Source organism: Henckelia pumila, chromosome 3 (assembly GCF_033568475.1).
Source record: "Henckelia pumila isolate YLH828 chromosome 3, ASM3356847v2, whole genome shotgun sequence".
Classification (NCBI taxonomy): domain Eukaryota; kingdom Viridiplantae; phylum Streptophyta; class Magnoliopsida; order Lamiales; family Gesneriaceae; genus Henckelia; species Henckelia pumila.
Window position 1 is genome coordinate 186722111 of NC_133122.1, and position 15827 is coordinate 186737937.

Here is a 15827-nt window from a genome sequence, read left to right on the forward strand (position 1 = left end):
CTTGATGTATGTATTCAAAGCAATAAAGGTCATCGCTCTGATATCACTTGTTGGATCAGTTAAACGTGTGTAGAGGGGGGAGAGGGTGAATATATACTTCAATTTTTCTCCTTTGAATGATAAGTTTAGTTGAATTGTCAACTAAACCACTTGCTATTTCTTGACTGTCGATGTTAATTAGCCAATAATATGTGTGAAAAAAGCCGATTGATAGATGAACACTTGTAAGATGGCTCGACTGAATAAATAATAACACCATATATGTTTCTGGATGTTCGGACATTAACAACTCCTACGTTGCCTCTTTCTCATTTTGGGAAGGATTCACGATAAGTTTTGAGTATTAAAAGTGATTTGCAACACCCCGATTTAGTCAAGATTAACACTGCCTCGACTAAAACTCCTAGCACTCAACTTAATACGATAAACAATCCTCGACTGAATGAATGTTTTCAAAGATTTACACTTTAAGAACTTAGCACAAAATGATCCTAACTTGATCAGATAAGTAACTTTGAGCGTGCTCTATATCAGTTGTCTTAAGACTTGTGATCTTGAAAGTGCGACTGAAAACTTGAATGCAAAGATATCTTAGAATGCGTAGAAAGTTGGAGAGGTTCTTCGACTTATCTTCAAGCCTATTCATAGGCACTGATTGTAACGGTCGTAAATGCATTCAAAAATATTTGTTACTCACAATAAGTATTCATTGCCTTGTGTTGTAATTCTTGTAGACAATTTCTGATAGAAAGTACATTTTGCGCACTATCACTGTTTCGGCGTTTACAGTGTACGGATGTTTATACCCCCAAAATAGCTAACAGACAAATCTAATGTCTTCTGAGTGTGTTGGAAGTGTTCTAAGGATCGAGACTGACATTCTTGAAAATCTCCGATATATGTCAGTCACCCTTAACTTCAGTTCTGGTCAGATCACTTGAGCAACCTTGACTAGTCGAGAATATCTTTTAGTTATGGTTCAGTCAAGGTGTCTGGCTCAGTCGTAGTATTCAGTCATTAAATACAAAGCTGAATCCAGTTATGATTTCTTCGAGTAATTCAGTCTTCCTGTTTAGTCACGAAATATACAAAATTAGCTTTTGGACTAGTTCACTAACTTTGATTGAGTTGATCACTGATCACTTGATTCAGTTGACTAACATCGTCCAATGAGTCTCTTGATGTAGTATTTTATTTTTGTCTTAGAGTATAATGTTCAACACCAAAACTTGATAATTGATTTCTTAACATTGACTTCAGAAGAGGTGACCTGTACTTCTTGAAAAATCTGAGTGACTTGAGTCGATAGAAGATTTTTGAACTGGTTTGCATCCGAAGCTGTGACCATCTTATCTGTCTGGAAATTTTTAATAGTCTTCGTAAACTTTCCTAGCGCAGATATGAGAAAAATTTTCTCAAGGGTGATCTGGACTTCAAAATATTGGCCTGTAGCTTGAGATTGTTCTTGTGAGACACTAACAATTAAAGTCTTCTCGGTGTGAGTGATAGCAGGCTGCGATTCTTCAATGATGTAATGAGAGACCAACCGTTCTTGCTCTAATTTAGGATTTCTTGTTAGAATAGTCAATTGAAGAGAAGGATCCTTGTTTGAGATCAAATCGGATACAAAAGTCTGATCTTCTTATATGGTCTCAATTTCAAGAGAAAAGGTTGAAGTCCCAGTAGTCTTTTCAGTCTAAGGTAACTCTAACTTAGCTTCAGACGAGCGATGAGGAGACTGCTCTGGTGTGGATGTGAGGCCAAGCTCTGTAAGAACTTCATCCTCTATGGAGTTGAGCATTTCAGTAGTGGAGGTAAGGGAAGTTTAGGTAGCCTTTTAGACCGAGCATCACCAATCATCATGTGAACTTCTTCAGTCTGCGCTTATGTAGACTTCACAGTTTTAGAGGCAGTTTGTTTTGTCTCAGCCATCTGAAGATGTATACCATGCTTCAAAGTGGTTCGATCTTGACTGGCAGTAGTCTCATCCTGAACTTGTGTTGTTGTATGAGTCTGCTCAGAGAATTTAGTCTGGATCTCTTCTTGAGGTTGAGCAGAATCAATTTGTTCTGCAGTGTTGGGCTGGGAATCATCCTTTGCAGAGGTGCCCTCAGCTTGAATTTGAACAGGCTCAGTCCGAGCGTCATCAATTTGCTTTGAGAGAGATGTATACTGATTGACTTGAGCAAATGAATCTGCACCTTGAGTAGAGGCTGGTGCAGAAATCTGTAGTTATAGATCAGATCATGTCGAATAGTTTTGGAGATCATAGCCAGTGAGAGTGCATCTATCTCAAGTTGGGCTATGACAGCGGAGTCTTCCTGTGCAGTAAGGCTATGATCATTGAAATTGGCCCTCTTGTACCTCAAAATCTGTCTGATTGTGCTTTCTCACATCATGGTGGCGATGAATTCACGCCTTTGGAGAGCTTGCTATAAATATTGTTAGAAAACCTGACATCCTATTACTAAATCATGAACAAATTTCCAGGTCTTGAAAATTTGAGAATGAACCTTAGATATGTACTTGGCCCACGTATCAAAACACTTCATAATTACTGAAGTACGACTCAGTTTTATAATATTTTCTTGCCTTCAAAGTTAAAATTTATGTTTTCACCATTGTAGAAATGGAGTAATCACATAAACAAGCAACGGTTTGCTTCAATCGGACAGATCCACAAATTTTTACTAGCTGTGATACATAACTGATAATTCATTATAAATAAATTCTTTTGAAAAATATAATTTTATGTAATAATTCCAATTCCAATAATTAATTAATTAATTATCTCAAAACGCGCACGCTCACTAATCCTTCAAACTAAAATCGTGTAAATAATGCGATAAAGCAACACGCTTTTAGCTTCTCTCATAAGACGTAGGGCTGGACTGGACAAGGGTGGGGGAGTTTGGGTCGGAAAAGGAGATATATGGGAACCGATCCAAAACATATGCTTAGCTTATAGGCAGCTGGAACTGAATTCCGGTGAAATGGCTCGAGCCGGCGGTATTACGAACGCCGTGAACGTGGGGATAGCAGTGCAAGCCGACTGGGAGAACCGCGAATTCATTTCCAATATATCTCTCAACGTCCGTCGACTCTTTGATTTCCTTGTGCAGTTCGGTATGTGCTTCGTTTTCCTCTCGGATCCTTCTTTTCGGTATGTATTTCTCAATGTTTTCTTGATTTTAGAATCTACAACGAAGAATAAATTGGCGAAATTGAACGAGAAGATGGACACATTGGAGCGGCGTCTGGAAATGCTCGAAGTGCAAGTCAGCAACGCGACGGCAAATCCAGGTCTCTTTACGCCTAATTGATTCTCTCAGAATTTGTGTCCGCCTGTAAGAAAAGCCAAATGGAGTTGTTAATTTGTATATCTGTACTGTACTTTCTCGGAGACGATCTTGATGTTGTTTTTACATGTAGCTGGTTTCTAAATATTGTTTTTATGTATAAACCAATTATTGCGCATTCATGTTATGGATTCGGATCGCATGTGGATGCAGTTCACTTTTTGAAATGCTTATTTGTGCCTCTTGTCTGTATTTTGACGACGACGATGTTATTATTACTCTTATTAGTTGACTTGGAACTTTTACTGCTTTGATTTTTTATTTTTGATTGTGGTTTTGTTTGTTTTCAATTCCATAGTGCTTAATTCAATGTTTTCTTTATTGATAACACTGATCGACCGTGAGATTTGTTAGGCTTTTAAATGTTCATTACAATATCAGTAGGCAGAGACAGATGACCAATTCCATTATTCTATTTTCTATGGTTATATATCTTAATTTTCATCCATCAATCAAATCATAACACAAGCTACCCAATCTAAGTTCACGCCATGTCGCACTTCTATCTATGTTATTACAGTGACATATATACCAAGATGCACTCTGATTTCATTATATAGTGGCTAAACTTTGCTTGGCTCATTTCATCTAATTACCAATGCTTGGTTATTTGGGAAAATGACATGAAAAGATGTAGTAGGCCATGTATGCTTTTCTTATCAGGATTGCAGATTTTCTTAGAAACAAAACTGTCATAGTTCTGCTTTAAACATTTTTGAGTCACCAAGTTAGCGACCTTACATATTTTTAAAAAACTAATTGGGGGGATGTATCTGTGTAGAAAATATTATTGAACTTGATTCTTACTTTTGAGTTGGTGATCTTGCATTCAGCCATGCTGCCAAAAAGGCGACTTCAATTATTTTTAAACCGTTCTGCTGATACTTCTAAGAACAAACTCATATGGTTGGCCGTTGGTGAACTGGATAAATAATGCTACGTCGTAGGGTTTTTATCATGGTACTATCAGACATCTAGAGTTTGTCAGTGGTTCCAAATTACCGACAATTTAGTTTTCTTAGCAACTATTGTGAATCCAATCCTTCTTAGTATTTACACGAACACTGTCAAGAGTAAAACCGTTCAAAAGAGTTCAAATGTTATTCTGTTTTCTCTAGTTTGATCTGCAAAGAATAAGATCATTAAGCTGCATACTTTAGCAATGTTTTTCTGTAGTGAATGATTGATGACCTCATCTGTCCCAATTGCTATCTTGGCTGTGGAGGTGGTGGTACCATGAGGATAGGTGATACTTCTGTTGTAATCGTAGTGGAAGGCATAACGATAGGCCTCTCTAGAGAGTACCGATTAGATCCCCAGCTCTCTATGGATTTCATGTATTCAGATGCGTTATTTTCTATAATGAAAGCATCCTCAAGTTCACGGACAATGTCAGCCATGCATGGACGATAAGTCGAGTAAGGTTCAATACATGCCAAAGCAACCTCCACTACTCTCCACATGGCTTCAGCATGGTAACTTCCCTTTATGCCGGGGTCCACAATTTCTTCGACTCTTGAGTTCCTTATATGAGGTTTTGCCTGGGTGTCAAAAATGAAAAATGTTCCACGAATATTAATTATAATCAGGAACGTCTAGAAACTGGAATAACTTATAACTGTCCAGAATCTTACTAAAGAACCAAATACATTCTAAGGGCAAATCATAAAATCTACGACATGGTGGTACTCAAAGAAATTAACCCTTACCCATTCAACTAGGCTCCACTCATTCTGTGGCCTGTTTATGTTGAGAGGTTCCCTTCCACTTACAATTTCCAGTAGTACGACTCCAAAGCTAAAGACATCACTTTTTGCAGATAGATGCTGTGTTGAGTAATACCTGTATGCAACATTTTGTCAGATATTGAGTTCCATCATGTTCATATCAATCCATTTCTCGTTAAAGATGTTCATTGGATAAATTTCTAAACTATTTACGTCAATACATGCAGTTTTTATGATGTTTTAATTGCAAAAACGCAACAGTAAGGCTCTATGTTTGTTGGCATGGAACTGGATTAATGCAGCAGGACTTACTTAGAATCCATTCATATTGGGATGGAACATTAATTATCCCATTTGTGCTACCATATTTCTAAATTAAATTTTCTGTGAAGATTCTTCCCTCTTTCTATCATGAAATGTTATGGATCTCATACTTACTCTGGGTCCATGTATCCCGCAGTACCCCTTACTTCAAGGGAAGTGCCACTATCCCCTTCCTGTGGTGCATATTTTGAGAAGCCAAAGTCTGCAACTTTGGCACACATGCTATGATCAAGAAGTATATTACTTGATTTCACATCTCTGTGTATGACACTCCTCTCAGAGAAGGTGTGAAGATATGTTAAACCCCTGGCAGCACCCAAAGCAATGGAAAGCCTTGTTGGCCAATCTAGAGTCTTACGCTTTGCAGCTACTCCTGTGAATTAGTGAATTGCAAGAAATAAATGCTAATTTTTAGCAGAACCTAGTTTGAAAAAGTTTAGTCAAATACCATAGAGGCGATCCTGTAGAGAGCCGTTAGACATGAAGGGATAGACAAGAATTTGTTGGTCATTCTCACAACAATAGCCAAGAAGTGGGACCAAATTTTCATGCCGTATTGCTGAAAGAAAATTCATCTGTAGAATTCGTTATTTTCGGATAGGTTTCTTTAGCTGCTTGTGTGAATGATATCCTTGTTGGGTTAGTGGTTTTGATACAGCATAGAGACATACCTCATTGTTAAATTCACGAGTTCCTTGAGTTGAAGTTGCTGAGCGAACCTTCACAGCGACTTCTTCGCTATCTGGTAAAGTACCACGGTAAACTGATCCAAACCCACCTTCACCTATTAATGTTTTGTAATTTTCTGTTGCAATTTCTATGTCCTTCAATGTGAAACTTTGTATGGAAATGAGCTTTGTTACAATATTTTCTGTGCTTGGTATTGAATAGACAGCATCTGCATTTGAAATAATGTTGTGCTTATTTGAAGGTATGGGTAGACCATGCTTGCTCAGATACAGATATTCATTTTGATATTTTTACATAAGTTACGTGTGTGCTTACTCTTTGACATGACCTGCCCTTGAACATCAAACTTTTGCAGACCCCTCTTCTTGTTCCTAGACCAACAGAAGAAACACATTCCCATAGCTGTTGTAACCAAAATGAATACACCAGCAATTGTGCCTATCACAATCCCTTGAGATGGATGAGAGGACATACCCGCACCGCTCATCCGCTTGCTTAAAAAGAAGCATAATTAAAAAAAAACCCTTAGAGATATAGCCAAAATTTGTCTCATGCATTTTGTTATTTTATCAACGTAATTTGAACTTGGCAAAATTATAAAATCCGTACTCTGCTCATAGATTTGAATTATCTTGGTTTGAAGGCTGGCTTTGACTGAAACTAATATTGTGTCTGATATATCTAGATTGACAAGAAAGTGAATGACGTTTGATTATAAAACTTAGCCTAATGATATCAAACTCACCAGCTAGTGTTAATCTCTATGTTCTAAAATAGCTTGTTGTTAAGGTATATAATCGTTGTTGGGTCATATCTCATGAGCTTGAACATTTGGGAAAAAGTAATTTCAAGTATATTATCACAGTTGGAAAGTCGTGTAAAGTTGGTCTGCTGTGCTTATTTATAAGCGCCATTGATGTCAAATACCAAGCCAATATGCACATGTGCGTTGGACATAAATTAGAAGCATATATTATCCATCTTTGGCTCATGCAGGAGGGGGAGTGTTCGAGTGTTAAACTATCACTAGGATACCTTTCGTGAGCTTGAGTTTTGTAAAATAAATTATTTCTTATCATTGTATATATGTTAACTAATAGATCATTTGATGCAAACTGTAAGTTACTCCTGTTGTAGCATTATGGATCTAGCTTTTAAGCTCAAGTTGAGCTATCTATTCCTGATAAGTGAGGAACATGAATAATAGCAGCCAAAATTGTTTCTAAGAAGTTTTTTACCTTAATACAGCCTACAATATGTCAGTTATTGTAGATGAATTGAGCCACTTCCATCTGCGTCTAGTTTGGTTTAACCTCTAAAACACACCAATAACCAACAGATCACGTGCCTGGTTGTGATACCGCCTATGACTTAATTTACCCCCATAGACTAAAGAAGCAACTTATTTGTCTATTTTAGAACAAACACCTTGCCATCCCTTCCAAAAATCTGAAAACTTTGTAGATGGTGGATGGTGTTTCTTTATCTAGTAATTGCCTAAAACTTGCGACTATTCTTTTGTTTTTTCATAGAAATAAAATTCATTTCATTCCCAAAATAAAATTTAAAGACAATTAGCATATAGCATATAGCATATAGAAGCCTGAAGAAAGCATACCTTCGTGTGTAAAAGTTGTTTGAGTAGACAGTGGATTATCGACTGATCTTAAAATTTTCCACCATCGTATGATCATCACCAAAATTCACTTCATCAGGCAACAGGGACGACTACGATCTTACACGCTCATAAAGAGGATCAATTAATGGTTTTTCTTCTATGGTTTTATCAGGGAATTTTTTGAGACAAAAGGGAATCAAAAAACATTTATGGATCATGAATTTCTGATTCAATTACCAGTTTGACTCTAAAGGTTGGTATTACTGAAACATCGCAATGAGGTGGCATACATATATTAAATAAATCTGAAATCAATTTAATAACCAATACTTTTAACTAATACTCAATAATTAGTAACATATCATTTGTTTGTTTTAATGGCGTAGTTGCTATTTGTTTAATGGTAAGAAATTTTGTGGTAGTATTAAAATATTACTGGGGCGGAGGTACCATTTACAAATTACGATTGTTTTTTGTTTGATTACAAGGACCTGTTTGTCCGTTAACGTTCTCTGTGTACCCAGGAAGGGAAAAATGGCTTTTAAAAATTGAGCACGAAAGTGACTTGTGATCAAACAAATTTTGGTCGAGCAAAAATAATTCCAGCGAGGACGGGTACAGTCTTCCAGAGGGTGTCTTTGTTTCAACGCCTAATATTCATAAAAAAGATATTCTTTTATGCCAAGGCATCTCTATCTTTGGTCAAAATTTTCTAAGGCATTGGAATTTCAAATGCATGGATTTCAGTTATAGTTTATAATAAAAATAGATCAAAATTTAAATTTATATCTTTTTTTAGGAAAAATTGCTTTTTTGGTTTTGTAGGTTTGCTATTTTGCGATTTTGGTTCTCTATGTTTTCAGATTTAAGTTTTAGTCCGTTATTTTTATTTTTATTTTTGGCAATTTTAGTCATTTTTTCGATGTGACGCTGATGTAGCACCAATGCAGTGGTAATGTAGAGCTGACGTGTAAAGTGTCACGTAAGCATTTTCGAAGAAAAAAGACTGAAATTGCCAAAAAATCAGAATATGCAGGACTAAAACTGAAACATGAAAACATAAAGAACCGAAATCGCAAAGTGACAAACATACAAGATTAAAATTACATTTTTCCTTTTTTTTATTACAAAAGGGTGAGAAGCACTCGAACTCAATTATCAGTCAATTGGCAGAAAAATAAGACCAATTGGACTTCTCCGGTCACAAATTTACATCTTACTTATTTACATTTTAAAAAACAAAATGAATCAATTTCAAATGACAATATTTTTTAATAAACTTGAAATCAATCTTACTTAACGTATTCCAGTGAGAAAGGGAACAGGATTGGTGGAAAATCACGTCCTAATTGTGGCGCACATATCGTGAAGAATGTAGCTGTCGATTTGTTTCACGAATAATAAGCTTACGGTGGTTAGTTTATGCTACATTAGGAGTGTTTTTTCTCTTATTTTAATACCATTAGATCACGTGGAACTCTTATAATTTTATGGAAATTGACATGTGTGTTGATCCAATGGTTAGCATTTGACCACATTATGGAGAGAGAATTACTTCAGATGTAGCATAGAAAAATCCAAGCTTACGGTTCTAATTCGTGAATTGCTACTACAAATCTTTGCACTTGAAATAATTATCACCTCTCTCCAAAAAAATAAATAATAATTATCACCAATCCATCTCCGCAAAATTTTAATCTTCCAATATTTTGTTTCATGCATATCAGTGAAAAGCAAAAGCATTTGAAGGTGTGCTGTACAAAGTCAAATTCGAATATAAATGAAAATGGGCCCTTCGATATATATACTTGGCAATATTTCAAGGGAGATGTTGTTTGGGGACGGGGGTTAGGTTCTTATCGTTCTGAAGTACGGTTTCAACCAAATTATTAAACGCAATCAAAATATTAAAGCATAATCATCTTGCCAAATTAAATGGTGAGAAAAATCTTATTCTTTAGTTTGTAATTATTTATTATGTACTATAATAGAAACAATTATATCCGTTTAAAAACAATGTTTATGCACCCTTTGTTATTCATCAATTACGATGTTTATTTATATATAATATATATATACCAATTATATTTCATTCATTGTTCAGAATATAACCTAAAAACCTGCTAACTTCCTACAGGGGTGGATTTACTATTCTCGTGTCTCGTCTCTCCTATATTTTTTTCGAGAAATAATACTAATGATAAAAATGAAAATAGGGAGAATTGTTATAAATTTAGTGTAGAAAGATGAAAGAATAAAAAACAAGAGAGAATATAATAGAAAAAATATGAGTATATAACATATGGACTAAACACCTCTATTTATAGGGTAGATGGATTAGTGTAGAAATTAAAGGAAAATTACAATCAAATCAATCAACTATATTACATCTATATATAACACTCCCCCTTAGATGATTGATGAAAAGTCCAATGTTGCCTCGTTAAAACCTTGTCAGTAAAACCCAGTGGAAAAAACCTGAACGAAGGAAAAAGAGTACAACAACTGATACTCCCCCTGATTTCAATCACGGAATATCTTTTAATTGATGCATCCCTATCTTTTGCACCAATTTCTTGAATGTTGATGTCGGTAATGCCTTTGTGAATAAATCAGCTACATTGTCACTTGAACGGATTTGTTGGACATCAATATCACATTTCTGTTGAAGTTCGTGCGTGTAGAAAAACTTTGGTGAAATGTGTTTCGTTCGATCGCCTTTGATATACTCTCCCTTTAGTTGTGCAATCAAGCAGCATTATCTTCAAAATAGTCGTCGGGCTATCTTTCGTTGTTGGTAGTCCGCATGATTCTTGAATATGTTGAGTTATAGATCTTAACCATATACATTCTCGACTTGCTTCATGCATTGCAATGATCTCAGAGTGATTTGATGATGTCGCTGTCAAAGTTTGCTTTGTCGACTTCCATGAAATAGCGGTGTTCCCTCGTGTAAACACATAACCCGTTTGAGATTTGGCTTTATGTGGGTCTGAAAGATAGTCTGCATCTGCATATCCTATTAAAGATAAATTTGATTTTTTTGAATAAAATAATCCCATGTCAGTTGTACCACGAAGGTAACGAAATATATGTTTTACACCATTCCAATGTTTTCGGGTTGGAGAAGAACTATATCTTCCTAGAAGGTTAACATAAAAAGCTATACGTGGTCGGGTACAATTTGCAAGATATGATAATGCACCAATTGCACTCAGATATGGTACTTCCGGACCAATGATATTCTCTCCATCTTCAATTGGACGAAAAAGATCTTTCTTAGTGTCAAGTGATCTAACTACCATTGGTAATGCTAATGGATGTGATTTATCCATGTAAAATCGTTTTAATATCTTTTATACGTATGAGGATTGATGAACAAATATTTCTTCTTGTAAATGTTCAATTTGCAAGTCAAGACAAAAAATTTTCTTTCCCAAATCCTTCATCTCAAATTCACTTTTTAAATAATTGGCAGTTTTGGTGAGCTCTTCGGGAGTTCCTATGAGATTTAGATCATCCACATATACTGTCACGATTGCAAAACCTTCATCCGTCTTTTTCGTAAAAACGCATGGACAAATAGCATCGTTTGTGTAACCTTCTTGTAATAAATACTCACTAAGGCGATTGTACCACATGTGCCCGAATTGTTTTAATCCATATAATGACTTTTGCAGTTTTATTGAGAACATGGTCTTAGGGATTGTATCACTTGCTTCTGATGGCTTAAATCTTTCAGAGATTTTCATGTATATGTCGTTATCAAGTGAACCATATGAATATGCAGTAACCATATCCATAAGTCACATGTCCAATTTTTCTGATAAAACCAAGCTAATCAAGAATCTAAAAGTGGTGGCATCCATTACAGTTGAGTACGTTTCCTCATCGTCAATTCCAGGTATCTGAGAGAAACATTGGGCTACAAGTCTGGCTTTATATCTTACAATTTCTCCATTTTCATTTATTTTTCGTACGAACACCCATTTGTATCCTACAGGGATTATTTTTTAGGTGTTTGAACTACGGGCCCAAACACTCTACGTTTCTCTAAAGAATCTAATTCAGTTTGTATAGCCGCCTTCCATCTTGGCCAATCATTTATTTGTTGGCAATCTTTAACAGATTGTGGTTCAGGATCATCATTGTCTTGCATAATATCAAGGACTACATTTAGAGTGAAAACATCATCGATGTTTGTATTACTTCGATCCCATATTTTACGAGATATCAAATAATTGGTCGAAATCTCGATATTTTCATGTGATTGTGATTCTTCATGAATCATGTTTTCTACATCTGTTTCATTTATTTCTCTTGTTGTATCATGTAAAGTTGATTCTTCTGAAGCTGTAACTGCTTATTTATCTTATACATTTCTTTTTCTAGGTACCGTATCCTTCGAACCAATTGGTCGACCACGCTTCTGGCGTATTTTAGATTCGTTTGTGGGTAAAGTATTACGTGGTCCTACAAGGACATTAATCTTCACCGGAGTATTCTCTACTTGTGTATATGATTTTGTCACATTTTTTGTATTAACAAAAGCATCGGGTAATTGATTTGCAATTCTTTGCAAATGAATAATTCTTTCAACTTCTTGCTCACATTGATTGATTTGGGGATCATAATGAGATAATGTTTTCTCATTCCAACAAATTTTTCGTTGTTCCTCAGGATACAACTTTGCTCCCCCCCTAGAGTTGGAAAATCAGTTTCATCAAAGTGGCAATCTGCAAATCTTGCAGTAAATAAATCACCCGTTAAAGGCTCCAAGTATCTAATGATAGATGGTGAATCATATCCCACGTAAATTCCAAGTCTACGTTGTGAACCCATTTTTGTCCGTTGTGTAGGTGGGATATGGACTTGTACCGCACAACCAAATACTCGAAAATGAGAAACTTCAAGTTCTTGACCATATGCAAGTTGCAAAGGTGAGTATTGGTGGTAATTAGTTGGTCTCACACGAATTAATGATGCAGCGTGTATTATAGCATGACTCCAAGCTGCAGATGGTAGTTTTGTTTTCATGAGTAGCGGTCTAGCAATCAATTGCAATCGTTTAATAAATGATTCTGCAAGACCATTCTGTGTATGAACATGGACAACTGAATGCTCAACTGAAATCCCGATCGACAAACAAAATTCATCAAATGCTTGTGATTTGAATTCAGCAGCATTATCAAGACGAATTGTCTTGATTGAGTGATCAGGGAACTGAGCTCGTAATTTAATTATTTGCCCAAGTAATCTAGCAAAAGCTATATTTCGAGATGCTAACAAACTAACATGTGACCAATTAGTCGAGACATCAATCAATACCATGAAGTATCGAAATGGTCCACATGGTGGGTGTATAGGCCCACAAATATCCCCATGAATTCTTTTCAAGAAGGTTGGAATTTCAATATCAACCTTTGTTGGGGAAGGTCTTATAATTAATTTTTTTTGTGAACAAGCCACACATGAAAAATCATCATGTAAGAGAATCTTCTGGTTCTTTAAGGGATGTCCATGAGAATTATTTATTATTCTTCGCATCATTGAACTCCCAGGGTGACCAAGTCGGTCGTGCCATAATACAAAACCTTTCTTGTCAACAAACTTCTTGTTTGTGACTGTATTTGCTTCAATTGATTTTATTATTGTGTAATACATTCCAGAGGGAATTGCACGTAATCTTTCTTTTATCTGCTTCTGGCCAAATATAATGGATGTAATGTAAATATATTCAACATTTTTTGCATTCATTGTTTCAATATGATATCCATTTCGGCGGATATCTTTAAAGCTAAGCAAATTTCTACTTGATTTGCTTGCGTAGAGTGCATTTTCAATATATAGGCTTGTCTCATTTGGTAAAATGATTTTTGCCTTCCCACGACCTTCAATAATTTTTTATGCACTCAAGATTGTTATAACATTATTTTCAGCAATTGTTAATTCCAAAAAAACCTTTTGCTTTGAAGGATGGTGTGTGTTGTACCACTATCAGCTAGACATTCATCCTGATATTTTTTCATTAATCTAAAAATAAATTTATAATTTAGATAAGGTATAGCTCAAAGAAATTACATCTAAGACATATATAATTAACACAACAAAATAATATAATTTATATCATTATTTTCATGAAGGATATGAACATCTGAAAGATTAAATGATGAGCTACCAAAATAAATAAATTAGATTTATCTAAGGTATAGATCACGATTTGTGCAAAGAAAATATAAATAAACATGGTATCTTGTAGACTATGAAAATGTATATAAACTTGTAATGTTTCCATAGTTACTAATCAATCAAATATTTGTGTTTAACTAAAAAAAATATATTAGCAACTAGTTAAATAAACAAAACTAAGAATAATAAACAAACATGTCAAGATTATGCAGGAATATTGATATATATTAGATCTCGAATCAATATTATTTGTTAATATTGATATATATTAGATCTTATATCATTATCGTTGACAAATCTAATATCAAAATTCTTCTAGAATTTTGGAAAATCTCGGAATATTTGATTCTTCATAAATATTGACAAACTCTATATATTGGATTAATATTCCATCAAAAAATATTGATAGATCTACAAAAAATATGGATAGATCTTAAATCTTGAATCAATATTCTTCAAGAATATAAACAATTTTTGATTTAAACATTAAATCATAAGTTTGCCTAGTTTGTTAAAATCAAATCAATATTCTTTTGGAATATTGATGAATATTAATATATCATGTCATCAAGTCAATATTCTTCAGGAATATTGTCAGATCTTAAATCATATATCAATATTGACAATTTTTTTTTATTTTTTTCGAATCAATATTCTTCGGAAATATTGATAAATTAAATGATGATATTGTATCCGTAGATCTATCAAATGTCAATATAAAAACATGGTGTGTTATATCAAGAACATCAACATAAAATTAAATGTTGTGCTTCTTCAGGAGCATCAATGATTAACTAGAAGTATGAACATAAAAATATAATCTATGCGATTTCGAGAGCATCAATATAAGATCGAAATATTGTGCTTCTTCGAGAGCATTCATGCAAAGATGATAATAATTTTTTTTTCTATCTTGAAGAGCACTCGTGCTGATAACGTGTTATAAATTTAGTGTAGAAAGATGAGAGAATAAAAGACAAGAGAGAATATAATAGAAAAAGATGAGTATATAACATATGGACTAAACACCTCTATTTATAGGGTAGAAGAATTAGTGTAGAAAAGGAAAATTATAATCAAATCAATCAACTATATTACATCTATATATAACAAGAATCAAATTAAGATTATTCATGATAATAAAAATACTTAACCATAAGAACCAAATTAATAATAGTAATGACCAAAGTATGGATTTTGAATGGTTACACGGTTTGAAAGACTTAGTGTGTTTGGATTGATAAGAAATAGAAATGACCAAAGTATGGATTTTGAATGGTTACACGGTTTGAAAGACTTAGGCCCCGTTTGGTTTCAAAAGTTAGGCCAAAAAAGCACTTTTTTAAGTGCTTTTCATTTAATAAAGTGTTTGGTTGACCAAAAAAGTACTTAAATAAGCAATTTTTAAAGTCAAAATTAGAGCTTTTTCAAAAGAAAAAAATTATAGCTAAAAAAAGGGCTTTTTTTTAAAAAATGTCTACCAAATCCAAACGGGGCCTTAGTGTGTTTGGATTGATAAGAAATGATATTTGGAATTAGAATTGGATTTGGATTTGGATTTCAAATCCATGGAATTGAAATTTTATTTTAGTGTTTGATAATAATTTAAAATATAACAGTATGAATTAATAATATGTTGTAAAATAAAGGAGAAACTAACCAAAGAATAATGCAAACAAGTAAATTTATCAAAAGTATTACATGGCCATGGGTGACCTGTTGTGAAAATTACTCGCAAGCGTACGAGTGTCAAGTTTTAATATAGTGATAAAATCAAGAATCGATCCCACAGAGAGTAAATTGAAAATATTTAATACTTGTAATTAAAATACTCCAAACTTTATCTAGAAAATCAATATTTGAGAGATTTGCATAAAAATAAAAATAAGCAAATGATTTTATAGCACACACACAACTTTC

The 15827-nt window shown here is 34.2% G+C and overlaps 2 protein-coding genes across 4 annotated transcripts; one reads left to right on the top strand and one right to left on the bottom strand.

The window, feature by feature from the left end:
- Positions 1–2889: 2889 nt before the first annotated feature.
- Positions 2890–3605, top strand: LOC140892962 (protein BRICK 1). The gene is made up of 2 exons (XM_073302024.1): positions 2890–3126; positions 3196–3605. The coding sequence occupies exons 1-2, from the start codon at positions 2994–2996 to the stop codon at positions 3321–3323; spliced, it is 261 nt and encodes an 86-aa protein (XP_073158125.1). The 5' UTR covers positions 2890–2993; the 3' UTR covers positions 3324–3605.
- A 643-nt stretch (positions 3606–4248) lies between these two features.
- Positions 4249–7981, bottom strand: LOC140892722 (nodulation receptor kinase-like). 3 transcript variants are annotated; one of them, XM_073301696.1, is made up of 8 exons: positions 7719–7981; positions 7339–7415; positions 6416–6594; positions 6082–6308; positions 5859–5985; positions 5525–5783; positions 5069–5201; positions 4249–4900 (listed from the first exon to the last, which is right to left on the bottom strand). In XM_073301696.1, exons 3-8 carry the CDS (start codon positions 6585–6587, stop codon positions 4568–4570), a joined length of 1251 nt encoding a protein of 416 aa, XP_073157797.1. In that variant the 5' UTR covers positions 6588–6594; positions 7339–7415; positions 7719–7981; the 3' UTR covers positions 4249–4567. The 3 variants fall into 3 exon arrangements, with proteins under 3 accessions (XP_073157797.1, XP_073157796.1, XP_073157795.1); XM_073301695.1 differs by lacking the exon at positions 7339–7415 and having other exon boundaries at positions 6416–6590; XM_073301694.1 differs by lacking the exon at positions 7339–7415 and having other exon boundaries at positions 4251–4900.
- Positions 7982–15827: the final 7846 nt, after the last annotated feature.

What these genes read in the sequence shown, in the direction of transcription:
- LOC140892722 (XM_073301695.1), bottom strand. Translation starts at nt 6,587, where the DNA reads ATGAGCGGTGCGGGTATGTCCTCTCATCCATCTCAAGGGATTGTGATA. An exon ending in CTCGTGAATTTAACAATGAG is followed by an intron (nt 5,986 to 6,081) that starts GTATGTCTCTAT and finishes CGAATTCTACAG; the next exon opens with ATGAATTTTCTTTCAGCAAT. An exon ending in AGTGGAGCCTAGTTGAATGG is followed by an intron (nt 4,901 to 5,068) that starts GTAAGGGTTAAT and finishes TTTGACACCCAG; the next exon opens with GCAAAACCTCATATAAGGAA.
- LOC140892962 (XM_073302024.1), top strand. Translation starts at nt 2,994, where the DNA reads ATGGCTCGAGCCGGCGGTATTACGAACGCCGTGAACGTGGGGATAGCA. An exon ending in TGATTTCCTTGTGCAGTTCG is followed by an intron (nt 3,127 to 3,195) that starts GTATGTGCTTCG and finishes TCTTGATTTTAG; the next exon opens with AATCTACAACGAAGAATAAA.